The sequence below is a fragment of the Lolium rigidum genome, chromosome 7, assembly GCF_022539505.1.
Source record: "Lolium rigidum isolate FL_2022 chromosome 7, APGP_CSIRO_Lrig_0.1, whole genome shotgun sequence".
Classification (NCBI taxonomy): domain Eukaryota; kingdom Viridiplantae; phylum Streptophyta; class Magnoliopsida; order Poales; family Poaceae; genus Lolium; species Lolium rigidum.
This window is the reverse complement of record NC_061514.1, coordinates 141317934-141334212: the sequence shown is the minus strand read 5'-3', so window position 1 is coordinate 141334212 and position 16279 is coordinate 141317934. Positions and strand designations below refer to the sequence as shown.

The following is a 16279-nucleotide window of genomic DNA, read 5'->3' as shown; positions in this document are numbered from 1 at the left end:
TCGATTTATTAATATATGGGTTCAGACAATAGTGCACTTTTTTTTGTAGCTTGTGCTATTATCAAAAAGTGTCATTTCCCCACATTTTGACTGCATCTACACGACTGCAGTAAACACTTCATCTTGTGTGCCGACCCGTTCTTATGTCGTCATGCAATGAACTTCTCAAATTAAAATGTTTTTTAGCTTTGCGAACTGAGATTCGTTGTGTGCATTCTGATGGGATCGTGGAGTTTCCATGTTGGAAAGTATTAAATCTTCCAATTCATATTCAAAATTTATTGACATGTTTTTTCTGCACATAAAGGTGATGTGAGCTTTGCGGCCAACTCCAGATGCTCGGCGTCACTTCTGTTGGTATTTAAGTTTTGATAGACTTCAACATACTGTTTTCGTTATTTAATATGCAAGTTCTTTTCCGTTCGAACTTTGGAAGTCATATCTCATATCAAGAGAAACATTGGTGTAAATTTATAAGTTTTCTTTTCCATTGGAAATTTGGAATTCATATCAAGAGAAACATTGGTGTATATTGTGACATATGGATTAAATAAACTTGATCACTTCATATTTCTACCTATGATATGCGTCTATATTGTTTTAGTTCCCTGATGATTCCACATGATGTATCAAATAGAAGACACGAAGGGTAGTAAGTTGTCTACACATACCTTGCATATAGTAATGTGCTGTTGTACAATTAACTGAATGCCGCATTTTGGTTCCTGCATGTTGCCCAGCATTTTCCTTTGTTTTGTTTGTAAAACCTGGTTATCCTTTCACAATCTATCACTCTCTCCAAAATTGATTGCACCTAATACTTTATGTCCAAGAAGCTTACAAAAGTCCCAACTCTTCGGCTGAAGGAACTGAACAACAATCAAATTTTCGTAGCTACAGCAAGACGAAGTGTCCTTTTTCTGGAAATTATTTTTCTTATTGTACCTACCAAGCTTGCATACACCAAGTGGATCATTCTTTTTTATGTGATGTCCGATTTATTCTCTACATGTGCTTATCTTCCAATCAATGGAAAAGGGGCTTCTTATGCTTGAGTAATTTGACCATTGTTTTTAGGTGTATATAAGAAGAGAGAACGAGTCCACAACCACTGAAGATGATGTCAGGTCCAAGGAGGATACATGGGTTACCACCAAAGACATCAGCTCGGGCGATGTCTGATGACATGGGATCCCCAGATCCAGGAATTGTAGAATCCGATGGCATCACTGCTGATAAACCGTCGGTGGAGCGCGAGGGGTACGAAGAGGTCAAGCTCGAGAAGGACCATGCTGTGGAGGAGATGAAAGCCCCTAAGGCGAACATGGCAGCTTTGAGTGATGCTTTGAAGGCAGTGGACCTATGCATTATATATTGAATGCACCATGGTGACTGTCAACAATATTTGCACGGCTTTAGTAATATATTTTTGTTTCTGTTTTGAGTACATCTTCGGGGACATTTTGGTTTGGTTTGAGGACAACTTCGGTTACTATGGTACTGTTTTTGGTGCAACAAAAATATAGATTTAAGCATGGATAAATTAACTATTAAATTACCATCCTAATGTGAGCATCCATTCGCATATTAAATGCTTTCATTTGCACTTACTTAGACATTTCTTGCTCTAAAAGCACATGGTTAGCGGTTCATGTATTTGCGCGGTACTGCAACGGGTAATTTAGGGATACTTAATAAGCCTCATATTTGATATGCATATAGCAAGTAAGGCATGAAAATCCTGTATATTAGCATCTATTGGCATATTATTAATATGTTTTTGGTTGCACTGATTTAGAAGTTTCTTATACTGGAAACACATGGTTAGCGGCTACCATTTGCGCGATAGCGCAACGGGTCATCTAGTATGAGAAAAGGGCAAGGAGTGGAGGCAGTGGCGGACACTCACACCAAGGAACTAATTATGCTGGCGTGCTATCCAAAATGTTCGAAAGGAACCTCACACCTCGAGTGAGCATTTAGTGCACATGAGCACCAGTGCTCTCAGTTTTTTAAATATTAAAAAAATTATGTATCTGTGTTTCAAAAGATCATCATATTTATTCCATGAATACATATATATGTTCCGAATATTCGTGAGAAATTTTGTTAAAAGTTGCATTGTATTTTGAGCTACAGGAAAAAACAAATTTATGTCTACGTATAGGGACGTATATTTGTCAGAAATTTGTCTTTTTTGTATAGCTCAAAATATAACATATTTTTCTCCAAAATTTCTACCGTATCTTTGAAATTTTTATATGTATGTAGGTATTTAATTTTAATTTTTTTGAAATTCAAATAATATGATTTTATAGCACCAGGAGCACTGGTGCTCATGTGCTAAAGACACTTTTCGACCTCACACCTAGATACTGCAAAGTTTGTTTTCCTCCAGCTACAGGGTTGCTGCAGAGTGTTTGTTGCTTGCACGAGAGAAAAAGAACCATTAAAAACTCCAGGGTCAGTAGATAGATTCCATCGAAATGGGAAAACGTCGAGAGTGAGATCAGTGCCATCTCTAGCAGCTTGGTCATGCTTTCCCGACTCCCACCTGCTGGCTGTGCACGGTGCACCCAGCAAATACCACCGGTAGGAGACTAGGAGTTGACGATACAGTAACCGAACATCGTAGCAAAACCATCGATCTTCAGATGCCAATCCGTAGCCGGTAGCTACGGCGTACTACAAAAATGTCCCGGTCGAGCGAGCGCCGCAGAGCAAGCGACAACGTCCCGGTCCCTCCCCGGTTGTTCAGTGCAGTCACGGGACAGAAGCTCTTCCCACCGCTCCGCCATGCGATTCTCCTGACTGATTTTAGTTTCTTTCTTCCGCGCCACTGTCACCCTATATCTGCGTTCCGTCCCACTGCAGCTTCCCCGATCCGTTTCCTCTCTCCTTTGGCCAAGAACCAGAGAAACATCTACTACTCCCGGCAATGAGGGGCATGGCCATGGGCGGCGACATGGGGGCGATGACGATGACGCCGCCGCGGGCCGCCGACCACGCGACGGCGACGCCGCACAAGATGACGGGGATGATGCACATGGCCTTCTTCTGGGGCGACCGCGCGGTGGTCCTCTTCCCGGGCTGGCCGGGCGACCGCGGCGCCGGGATGTACCTCCTCTGCCTCCTCCTCGTGCTCGCCCTCGCCGCGCTCACCGAGGCGCTCGCGCTGCTCTCGCGCCGCGTCGCCCGGCGCGGCGGCGGCGGGGAGGCCACGGCGTCCTCCGCGGCGCTACTCACGGCGGTGCATGCCGCCAGGATGGGGATGGCGTACCTGGTGATGCTGGCCGTCATGTCCTTCAACGTCGGCGTGCTCCTCGCGGCCGTCGCCGGACACGCCCTCGGGTTCCTCCTCGCGCGCAGCAGGGTGCGCACCGGCGCCACCCGTGGGAGTGGCGACGCGTCCCCGGAGCTCTGTGGCATCCCGCCGTCCAACGGATCCAAGCCTTAGTCACATTCCCGTTTACTTATTCTGTAATCTTCATGTACTAGAGCAGACACTATCTCCTATCCAATGTGTACTGGCACTGGCAGTCCTTAATCCTACTCCAGAAGTTCAGATATCTTTGCTAGAACGTGCCTTCAATAGCATCTGTCTGTTATTACACCATATCCACCGGCGCCCCGCCGAATAGGCGCCGGCGTGTGCGCCCGCAGTATGCTATGGGAGGCGCCCACACGTCCTCCCTAATTTGAAGAGAGGTAGCACACACCAACTACCCCGAAAACTGGGCTCCAATAGAAACACAAAATTAAAACTCTGCTGGGTTTCTTTAAATTTTGTACAAAGTTTGATAAATTTAAACTAGAAAGGTAAAATAAAATCTAATGAAGGTGGCCAAACACGCTGAAGTCTAGGTTGTCGGCATCGTCGCCTTCGAAGAGCCGAAGTCGAAGTCGTTGTTGTCGTCGCCATCCTACGGCTTTACCGCCGGTGCTGGTGCCGGAGCAGGCCCGTCGAGGTCGACGATGTTGTGGCTGTCAATGCCCGGCCACCACTTCGCATGCCATTGCGTCGCTACCGAGATGTCCTCGTTCGTCAACCGGTGCAACATCAAATGTTGCCTCGACGCATCCTATGGATCGATGGTGTCGTGGTTCACCGCCCGCATAGATCTCTCCACCTCCCACCATTTCTTCTCCGACTACAGTGGTGGTGGTGTGGTGGTGGAAGAACCGACGGGAGGAGTGGCGCACTGCGATGCCCGAGGTATAGGCACCCGCGCAGCGTGAATGTGCCTCCTACTTATTCACCCCTGCCTCCCTCTTTACCGGCACCGATGAAGAACTGCGCGGTGGATCATGATGTCGTTGCCGCGTCTCGGCGGCGGATAGAGAAGAATTGGTCTATTCCGTCCTTCTTAGTTGCGTTTATCTTTTGGAGGCAGGACATCTCTTTTTCCAGGGTCTTGGTGGCGGCGTGCGAGGACCACGCCCGTGCTTGGCAGATCCACTTCCTTCAATTTCTCTCCTACGTTTGGTAGGAGAGGCAGATGGCGTTCAGCGTTTTCATCAGGCTCCGCCTGAGATGGAGCGCTAGTCTCAGAAGGACCCAGAGCTAGTTGCCGCATCAGGATTTGTGGTGTCGCGGCATACCACTGCATGTTGTAGTATACAAGTCGTTGATGTGACATTCATGCAGGCTTCTTCACAAATATCACATCCCTCAAAGTGGTACAACAGAAACATTGCGGGTGGTGGGACGGACACAGTAACGCCGTTAATTCAATCAATGGTCGAAGTTTCTCTATAGAATGATCTAATGGCCAGATGAGGGTGCGTAGCTACACACCATGGTAGCCCACTATTTCCCATATATATATATATATATATATATATATATATATATATATATATATATATATATATATGACAAGCATGGGTCATAACAAGTTGGCATTCTCACAGGTCCGATGAGAACACTCTACGATATTACTTAAGTATCATTACAACTCAAACTAAAGTAGACACGACGAACTCAGCAACTTATTTAGGTAAGTCACTATGCTGCTCGGCTCCGAGATGTCTAAGGTAAGATTCTACTCCTCCGCCTATGTGTCATCTACTCCGTAGACTATCCCATAGTCCACGCCTTCAACTCCTCCTCAAAGGTCTGGATCTTCGTAGACCAACTCATAGTCCCCTTCTGGTGCTCCGGTGCAGGCCTCCTCTTCATGATCACAGTCTAGCAAGGGTGTCGAAAGAAAGTGAGTACAGAGGTATTCAACAAGTTCAAAAGAGAAAAGGTGTTTGATGCCCTAGCTATGACCATTGATCAGAAAATCTCAGGTCAATGCATATTTCGCAAATATTTCTTCAAAAGGTTTGTTTTATTCTGAAAACTATGCCCGCCAGTCTTCACAGGTTGACTAGAACTTCATGGAGTTCCTTTCCTGCCGTGTTCGTAGTTCCTTTCCGGGAACAGGGAGTGACAACCACAAATTTGATACACTCTGCAAAGGTGCATTACTTTTACCATAAGAGAACTTATCCTTGTTGCCAACCGGGCATACTTTCCCGTCCACACTTCTTTGGTGTGAGGCCCCGTATAAGAACCAAGCCAATCAATGCCTTCTCCGCGACCCTGCATACCCACCATTTGTAAGTCTGTCATGTCCTTTATCTATAGGTAGACCGATCCAGGCATTTGTTCTCCCCTTTACCATTAAGGTAGACCATTCTGAATAATCTACATGCCCTGCCCTGTACACTATAGATAAACTAACCCAGATAACCCTTACAATCCATCATAGACCTTTAACAAGTATGCCCTCTGCTGTATCTATTGGTAGACTGTTCTGGACCGATGTCCTCACCTTTACCAAATAGATAGACCGATCTAGGCAACCCATATTAATGGCTCGTTGATATGCGAGAAGAAAAAGATACAGCTGACTTCCCCATATCAATTATAGATCTCATGGTTAACGCGATATGTACGATGCTAGAATCACCAGACGGCATTGGTGATTAGTTCTAGATGAGTAGAACCCTTGCAATGGAACCTCCACCATCAACACATATCATGGTTCCATTGCCCACCACATAGTCATATTCATAATTGGAAAAGTAACATTTTATTTTGAATGCAGGAGTGATAAGTATATTGCTTTGCGGGTAAATTGATAGAAAATAATCAATATGACATGAGCAAGAGTGAACTTTCCTGAAGACTGCGAGATAGTGTAGTTCAAGGGTTTGGATGGAACCTGGACCTCGGGTTCTGAAAAGAAGCATCATTGTCCCATAAGGACAATGTTATAAAATCCAAATGATATCTGCATGATGGATTTGTTTTTGGTTGAATACCTTTCCCTGGAGTATTTATTAAGAATTGTGTGTTTAACGCTTTATCGGAACATCCTACTCGTGATTGAGCCTCGCGGCCACGCACGGTGATCGTAAACCGACCCTAGACAAGGCCTAAAAACCAACACGAAGTTGATCCTCGGAACATCCTGTCTAGGGCTAGCAAACTACACCCTACGCGCCACTGGATCCTTCAACCCGTTTGTAAGGCCTAACGATGCAGATATTAAACTAATCCTTGAAGAACAAGGAGCAATCATAACGGATCGGATCTACTAAACAATGATCAAGCGGGGTGCCGCCCTTACACCCAGGATAGGCGTAAGGGCGGCTAGATGCCTAGGGGTTGCACGACGATAGCATATGATACGAAGAACAATGCTAACCCTAAAACATCTACGATAACTACGTTGCTCGCCATCAAAAAGGCTTCAGTACGAGCAACGCATGAACGGCGAATAAACGTGTCGTTGCCTGGATCGCAAGATGCGATCTAGGCAGCATGGTGCTTACCCGGAAGAAACCCTCGAGACGGGGGAGTTGGCGATGCGCCGAGATTGGTTTGTGGTGAACGTTGGTTGTTGTTTATTTCATAAACCCTAGATACATATTTATAGTCCGGGGGACTTTCTAATTCGAGCGTGCACCTAACCGTGCACGGGTTAAACTCTAACTTCTAACCGACACATATCCTACTATGGTACAGATACACGGGCAATCTAGCCCAAACTTGGTACACAAGGCCGATTCATGTATTTCTTCTATGTATATTCTTCAAGCCCATCTTCAATCTCGGCCCACCTCTGATCCGGTCAAATTCTGGTGATAACACATGCCCCCTGGTTTTGGAAATGACATTTCCAAAATCATTACGCTTTTCCTTCGTCGGGTCATGTCGTGGCAGAGCAGAAACCGTCGCAGAATCCTTCATCATGATGCCTTGCCTCCTCCACTTCTCCGCGTGGCCTGACAATTTTTTTTTTTCTTCTCTTGGGCACCACTTCCTCGGAAACTGCTGTGGCATTGAACCTCCACTGTATCCATTATTTAACCGCGTCGAGCAGTTCGCCCTTTCACCCTCCTGCTCCATACTAGCCATCGGCAAAAAAACCCCATTCCTCCGTAGCCATGTCTTCTTCCTCCTCCTCCTCCTCAAATCTCTCCGATGTATCATCTCCCTTCCGTGAGCCGACGCCAGAGTGGGGCTCGTTGGCGGCGCACGACATCCTCGCCCCAACGACGTGGGACAAGGAGGAGCACGATTCCTCCATCTGGTCGGAGGATGACAAATCCTTGACCGACGGAGAGGACGACCTTCGATTCCTCGTCGACGGGGAGGAGGAGGCGGAGAGCGAGGACGACCGCTTCTCCTGGGATGACTACACCTCCTCCGAGGAAGAGGTGGAGGATGACGACAACGATTCCCTCGAAGGTTACCCACCGGCGAAGCGCCTCCGCGCCTGTAGGGACGACGACAGCGATGACGACGATGAGGAAGACGAGGCTCCCGTAGAAGGCTACGGGAGCAGCGATGAGGAGCCTATCAGCAGCTGCGCCGGCGGCAGCGACGACGGCGACGAGGGCGATAACGGCCCTTAGATTAGGGACTAGTAGTAGTAGTCGGCTTTTGTTCTTTCTTCCCCGAGCAATCGGCTCTTTCTTTGTAAGAAATCCCACTATTAATGAAGAGAATATTCCCCAATTAGACTTACTTTCTTGTCAACTTTGCCGATTGTCGAAACGAAGTCGCTGTACAAAGAGCCGATGACAAGGCATCGGCTTGTACTATAACCGCGATTCGAGGCCAAGCCGTTTGCCTATCCACGCAGTCCAACAGGTCTAGTTTCCGTCCAAACCATCTCAAACGTGCAGATTGGACTCCTCAACAAACCACTAGGATGACTCATCCCAAATATTATGATTGAGCTTGCTCCTCTAGAGTCGATGACAATGCATCGGCTTTTATTATTCTGAAGTCGATGCCCGTGCATCGGCTGTACGCATACTGTTGTCCCCGCATGCTTGTATACTGAAGTCGATGTCTGTACATCGGCTGTGATTTTTTTCTCTGGCCGATTTAAAATCGGCCTCCACATCTCACTGCCCATCCTCCCACATGCTTGGGAAATACTTCTTGAGATGTTGGCCATTGACGGCCACTGGGAACTTCACACCATCCAACTGTTCAAGCATGTAGGCATTGCCCTTCAGAACCTGGATGACTTTGTAAGGACCGTGCCAATTAGGAGACCATTTGCCGTATGCTTTATCCCCTGGTTCCTAGTGGCAACACGGCTTCCCATACTAGATCACCAACTTGAAACTCCTTTGGTCTTACCTTTTTATTGTATGCCCGAGCTACCCCGGCTTTGTTCTCTTTAATCTTCTCTAACGACCAAAGTCTAAGTTCCGTTGCATCCTCAATAGTGTCACTCATCAGGGTTGCATATTCCTCAGGTGTCAGGTCATTCTGAAACGTGACACGTCTCGATCCAGCCGTAATCTCCCAAGGTAATACGGCCTCCTGCCCATAGACAAGCTGGTACGGCGAAGTCTTTATAGCTCCATGGCATGACATGCGATAGGCCCACAAAGCCTCTGATAACGTCTCGTGCCACACCCTGGGGTTCTCCTCGATCTTCCTCTTAATCAGTTTGATCAGGCTTTGATTGGATGCTTCGGCTTGCCCGTTGGCTTGAGCGTAGTATGGAGATGATCGGATTAGCTTAATCCCCATGTCATCGCAGAACTTTCTGAATTCTTTAGAGACAAAAACCGAACCTCCATCGGTCGTGATGGTTTGGGGAATCCCGAACCTATGAATGACATGTTCTTTGACAAATTGGATAACATCTTCCGATTTTACTTTCTTCATGGGCACGGCCTCCACCCATTTGGTGAAATAATCTGTAATGGCCGGAATCCACTCGTGGTTTTGCTTGACGGAGGATGTATCTTGCCGATCATATCCATGCCCCAACCTCAAAATGGCCAAGGTTTGATGATGGGGTTCATTGCTGACGCGGGTACCATCTGGATTTTCCCGAACATTTGACACGCTTGGCATCCCTTGTAGTAGTTGAAGCAATCTTCCAGCATGGTAGGCCAATAAAACCCTGATCGCCTAATTAACCACTTCATCTTATGGGCCGATTGGTGAGTTCCACAAGCGCCTTCATGCACCTCATGTAAGAGCCGATTAGACTCAGTTGGTCCCAGGCACTTAAGTAGTAACCATTCCAGCGTCCTGTAGAACATGTCATCTCCTATAAGGACATATTTCATAGCCTTGTATCTTATCCTTTTAGGTGCCCCCCGAGCCGAATCCTTCAAATAATTGAAGATATCGGTTCTCCAATCATCCTGTTCCAGGAATTGCACCTGAACTTCTGACCCGTCGGGTATGTCCTTGTATCCTGACGCCATCTGTGCGAGATCATTGGCGTCGGTATTCTGAGACCTTGGGACCCAATTGAAATTGATGTACCGAAAATGTGCCATCAGCTCACGACACTCCACCCAATATGGAAAAAGTGATTCACTCTCGCACTTGTATTCGTCCGTGAGTTGAGAGATTACCAACTTCGAGTCTCCAAAAAGCTCCACTGCCTCTGCCCCGGCTTCCAAAAGCAACTTCATCCCCTTGCGCACTGCCTCATACTCAGCAACATTGTTGGTGCAAGGGGCGAGATAGCCCGATGGCGAAAGAATATGTTGCCCCCGAGGCGACACGAGCAGAATGCCGATGCCACAACCATCGTCACAAGCCGATCCATCGAAGAACATAGCCCACGCACGTACAGATAGTGCCGCTATATTAGTGTTAATCCGCTCAGCTATAAGATCGGCCAACGCTTGTCCCTTGACTGCTTTCGCAGGCTGATACCGAAGGTCGAACTCCGTCAGCGCGAACATCCACTTACCAAGCCGGCCTTTCAAAACAGGGGCCGACAGCATGTGCTTGACAACGTCCGACTTGCAGATGACGATGATCTCTGCCGTCAAAAGGATGTGATGGAGCTTGGTGCAGGTGAAGAACAGGCAAAGGCAAAGCTTCTCGACCTCGGGATACCCGGTCTCCGCGTCCAACATCCTTACTGCTAAGGTAGAAGACGACCTTTTCAACACCCTCATAAAGTTGCACCACCACCGAAGCGATGGACGTGTCGGCCATCGACAAGTAGATATAGAACGGCCTGTCTTGTTGGGGTGGAACTAGCACAGCGGCGTTGTCGGATACCGCTTAATCTCGTCAAACGCCCGTTGCTCGTTCCGCCCCCGATGAAACTCGTCATCGGATTTAATCTTCACCAGCGCCATGAACGGCTCGATTCGTCCTGACAGGTTAGAGATGAATCGTCGGACAAAGTTGATCTTGCCGATAAGACGTTGGAGCTCTTTCTTCGTGGTGGGCGGCTGCATGGTACGCACTGCCTCCTGACTTTTTAGGCCGATCTCAATTCCCCGTTCATGAACCAGAAAACCTAGGAACTGACCGGCCGTCACACCAAAGGCACACTTCTTTGGATTCATTCTTAGTCCGAACTTCCGTGTTCGGTCTAGGATGCGTCGCAAATCATCCAAGTGTCCCTCCATGGAGACAGACTTGACTACCACGTCATCGATGTAGATTTCCACCAACTTGCCGATCAGATCGTGAAATATATAATTCATGGCTCTTTGATACGTTGCACCGAGCATTCTTCAACCCAAAGGTCATGACCACATATTCAAACAAGCCTACTGCCCCTGGCACTCTGAATGCGGTCTTGTGTATATCTTCTGGAGCCATGAAAATCTGGTTATAGCCGGCGTTGCCATCCATGAAGCTCAACACCTTATGGCCGGCGAGTCGCATTGATCAATGTTTCCGCCACGAGGCATCGGATACTCATCTTTTGGAGTGGCTCTGTTAAGATCTCGGAAATCGATGGCCACACGCCACCGGCCGTCTTTCTTTTCTACGAGAACGATACCGGAGATCCATTCAGCATACTCGCATGGCCCGATGAACCCGGCGGCCAACATCTTCTCGATCTCTTTCTTGACCTCTTCCGGGATTTCGGCCTTCATCCGACGTGCTCGTTGTTGGAACGGCCGAAACCCTTTCTTAAGGGGAAGCCGATGTTCAATGATGCTCCTGTCCAACCCAGGCATCTCTGTGTAATCCCATGCAAAGCAATCTGGGTATTCTTTTAGCAGAGCTATCATCTGACCCCTAAGATGTGGATCTAATTTCTTGCTGATAAAAGTTGGTCGCGGCTTATCCCCAGGACCGATGTCGATTTCTTCTAGCTCATCAGCCGACGTAAACCCATATCCTAGCTTTCCGTCCCCTGTGAGGTCGACACCAAATACAGGGAGAGCGTGTGGTACGGGTAATGCGGGCCGATCGCTGGAATCGGCCTTCATCTTGATTGTAACCAGGATTTTTGGAGGTGTCGGGGCCGATCGCGTGGAACAGCCTTCCTCCTTGTCTTCGCCGTGAGAGCAGCTGCCCTCGTCTCTGTCCTTACCGGGGTGGTGCCCGAGCCCTATCATGTTGATGTCGAACGAGACTCTTGGTCGGCACCCTCCAGGGTAAGTGCGCTCCACCATGTTAACGGCGGATGCCGGTGAAATCGGCACTTCTGGTGCTGCCAACGCGAACGGCAGCGGTGGACGGGACTGGAGTGGCATCTCTCCTTGGTAAGTCCCCAGAGCTGGTCCTGACGGAGAATATTGATGGCTCATGATTTCTTGGATCACGCGCAGAGCGACACGCTCCAAAGTGTTCACCGAGCTCTCGAGTGGCGGTGCGGCGAGCGAGCCACCATGAAGTTGATCTCTCGACACGGCGACCTGGTGCGTTCTTCGACGGGGAGGACAGGTCCACTCCATCGAGCGCGCCTTCAGGTGAGAACCCCTTCCACCCGATGCCATGTGAGCGGGTTCTCGTGAAAAGAGCCGATGAGGTCGGCTTCGAGGACTGCTTTGATCTCGTCATGCTTCTTCTTGAGCTCCTCGGTCGGATCCTCGTACTTGACCGGAGTGCCTTCCGCCATCTCAGATGTAGATGGCGATGCGGTGGATGTCGAAGATGGTCCCACCGGGCGTGCCAGAATGTGTTGCGGTCAGAAACCCACTGGCGGGCAGCGACGGGCAACACCGTAGAGCCGGGAATCTCCCAGGAATGCGGCTGGCCCTGGTCCCTCCGAGCGACGGCCCGCAAAGCCTTCAGCACGCACGTCCGATGCTGATGCAAGGGCGTGCCACCGACCTATACCGGTCGGGAAGGTGTTGGATAATGCCTCGCTTAGTTTCCTGCATGGCATACACGTAAACGTTAAATACGAGCCTCGATCGGCTCTCGAGTTGTCCTGTGAATCGGCTCAAAGAGTCGATCCACCCATGATACGTACGAGGTGTACGATCAGATGGTGGTCCTGCTTGATCAAGATAAAGCTGAAGCGACCTACTACGATTTGGGGTTTTCACCGCATAATCGGAACATCCTACTCGTGATTGAGCCTCGCGGCCACGCACGCTGATCGTAAACCGACCCTAGACAAGGCCTAAAAACCAACACGAAGTTGATCCTCGGAACATCCTGTCTAGGGCTAGCAAACTACACCCTACGCGCCCATTGGATCCTTCAACTCGTTTGTAAGGCCTAACGATGCGAGATATTAAACTAATCCTTGAAGAACAAGGAGCAATCATAACGGATCGGATCTACTAAACAATGATCAAGCGGGGTGCCGCCCTTACACCCAGGATAGGCGTAAGGGCGGCTAGATGCCTAGGGGTTGCACGACGATAGCATATGATACGAAGAACAATGCTAACCCTAAAACATCTACGATAACTATGTTGCTCGCCATCAAAAAGGCTTCAGTACGAGCAACGCATGAACGGCGAATAAACGTGTGCTGCCTAGATCGCAAGATGCGATCTAGGCAGCATGGTGCTTACCCGGAAGAAACCCTCGAGACGGGGAGTTGGCGATGCGCCGAGATTGGTTTGTGGTGAACGTTGGTTGTTGTTTATTTCATAAACCCTAGATACATATTTATAGTCCGGGGGACTTTCTAATTCAGGCGTGCACCTAACCGTGCACGGGTTAAACTCTAACTTCTAACCGACACGTATCCTACTATGGTACAGATACACGGGCAATCTAGCCCAAGCTTGGTACACAAGGCCGATTCATGTATTTCTTCTATGTATATTCTTCAAGCCCATCTTCAATCGCGGCCCACCTCTGATCCGGTCAAATTCTGGTGATAACAATATTAAATTCCGATTTTGAATTCATTTCAAAACTCCAAAATTTAGATTTGCATTGTTTATTTCATTTCATATTTTATTTTGGTTAAGGAATAATTTTTATGAATTATTCTTATTTTACTTGAATTTTTGGAGTTATCCTGGATTTAGTTGCCATTTTTTAAAGTGGAAGGGTTAAATTTCAATTTGAAATGGTTTAAATCCTAGATGAAAAGACTAAAATGCCCCTTGAGCCCATTGGTCAGCCCACCAGGGTTGAACCAGACCGATTCGGCCCGAGTCTGACCGAGTCGGTCCACTCTCTCTCTCTCTCACGCGTCCTAACCCTAACCCTAGCACTCCTGCGACTCTCTGGTGATTTTTGTCGCCGCCGTGGTCGCCGCCATGCTCCAGCCTGCTCCGGCCTCGCCTGACCTCGCCACTGGTCTCAAACGACTCCTCTCGTGATGCTCTTTCCTTCCATCCGCGTCGATTCGTCGCTCGCCACCTCTCTCTCTAGATCGCCTCCATACTGGATCTAGAGCTTGGGTCGCCACCATCAATTCTTCATCGATCTGTGGCCTCCGGCGTGATGAGGCCGTCGCCATTGACGTTCTAGGGTGCCTGGAGATGGACTTCGCGTGGGTGGTGCTGTGGCGCCACCTGTGCCGTCGTCTCCAGGGTGCTAGTGCTGGTGCTGAGGATGAACTTGTCGGCGTAACGCCGACGACTTCCCTGGGCTTGCAGCAGCTGCGGCCGCGCGAGCACTACCTCGCCATGCCGTGGCTTCTGCTCCTGGGCACTGATACGTCCAAAACGTATCTACTTTCCCAAACACTTTTGCTATTGTTTTGCCTCTAATTTGTGTATTTTGGATACAACTAACACGGACTAACGCTGTTTTCAGCAGAACTGCTCTGGTGTCTCGTTTTTGTGCAGAAATCCAACTTTCGGGAAAATCCTCGGAATTTATGCCAAAGGTCTTATTTTTCCAGAAGATTGATGGAGCCAGAAGGGCAAGCCAGGTGGAGGCCCGAGGCCCCCACACACTAGGCCGGCGCGGCCCAGGAGGGGGGCGCGCCGCCCTACTGTGTGGCCCCCTCGGCCGGCCTCCAACGCCCTCCTCTGGACTACTTAATTCCTTCGACCTAAAAACGCACGGGGGGTAAGAAGAAATCACGAGAAGACATCCAGTACGCCGCCACCGTCGCGAAACTCCGTCTCGGGACCAGAAACTCCGTTCTGGCACTCCGCCGGGACGGGGAATTGGAGGAGATCATCGTCATCATCACCACCGACGCCTCTCCATCGACCAGCCATGTTTCCCCCATCCATGTGTGAGTAATTCCCCCGCTGTAGGCTGAAGGGGATGGTAGGGATTGGATGAGAATGGTCATGTAATAGCATAAGATTGTTAGGGCATAGTGCCTAGTGTCCGTAATTGGTACTTTTATGATATTGTTGCAACTTGTTATGCTTAATGCTTGTCACTAGGGCCCGAGTGTCATGATCTCAGATATGAACATGTTATCAATTCATGATGATATTCATTGCTTTATGATCTTACCTGCAAGTTGTATACACGTATTGTTGTCCGGAACTCGAGGCCCCAAAGTGACAGAAATTGGGACAACCGAAGGGGAAGGCGGTGATATGAGGATCACATGTGTTCACGGAGTGTTAATGCTTTGCTCCGGTGCTCTATTAAAAGGAGTACCTTAATTTCCAGTAGATTCCCTAGAGGCCCGGCTGCCACCGGCTGGTAGGACAAAAGATGTTGTGCAAGTTTCTCATTGCGAGCACGTACGACTAAATATGGAACACATGCCTATTGATTGATTAGTACTTGGATACCGTTTTATTATTATCTGCAAATGCCCTACCTTGATTGTTACATGAGTTTCTCTCATCCATGCAACGCCCGTTCATCCATCCCTGTGCCTACAGTATTTTAATCCTGTTGTTTACTATAATCACTACTGCTGTCTTTGTTAAACTCGTCGCTGTTTTTCACCATCGCTACTCGCTATAAAGCTGTTACTACTAATAAACTCTTGCGAGCAAGTCTGTTTCCAGGTGCAGCTGAATTGACAACTCCGTTGTTAAGGCTTACAAGTATTCTTTGTCTCCCCTTGTGTCGAATCAATAAATTGGGTTTTACTTCCCGCAAAGATTGTTGCGATCCCCTATACTTGTGGGTTATCAAGACTATTTTCTGGCGCCGTTGCCGGGGAGCATAGCTTTATTTGCAAGTTCACTTGGATTGTTATTGTTCACTGCAAATTCTCCATCATGGGTAAATCTCGCGATACTAAAGTCGCCATATTACCATCCACTACAAGAAAAGGTACAACTGCGAGTACCTCTCGCTGCTCTTGATTCACCATCCGTGATAAGTAAACTTGTTTCACCACCACAAGCTTCACATGCTGGTACTTCTGCTAGATCTGAAAATTCCTCTCATAATTTTGATGATGCTTCTGCTGTGCTTGATAATGATGGTTCGTTAGGATCTTTTCTAGATGCTATGATTGCTAGGTCTAGACAAATTGAAAGTACTGAAACTCCTAATGAAAATGCTGCTACACATGTTAATTCACCTGAGTCTGTTGAATACTGTAGTGATGATCTTGATGAAGATTATGTAGAACTTGATGATGATTTTATTGATAAATGCAATGCTACTACTGATGCAAGAAAAATTAAAAAGTTGCTT

General features: G+C 48.1%; 1 protein-coding gene across 1 annotated transcript; it reads left to right on the top strand.

Annotated features, from left to right (window-relative positions):
• The first annotated feature begins 2938 nt into the window (after window positions 1-2938).
• On the top strand, window positions 2939-3457 carry LOC124672089 (copper transporter 6-like). The gene has a single exon (XM_047208375.1). It carries the CDS (start codon window positions 2939-2941, stop codon window positions 3455-3457), a length of 519 nt encoding a protein of 172 aa, XP_047064331.1.
• Window positions 3458-16279: the final 12822 nt, after the last annotated feature.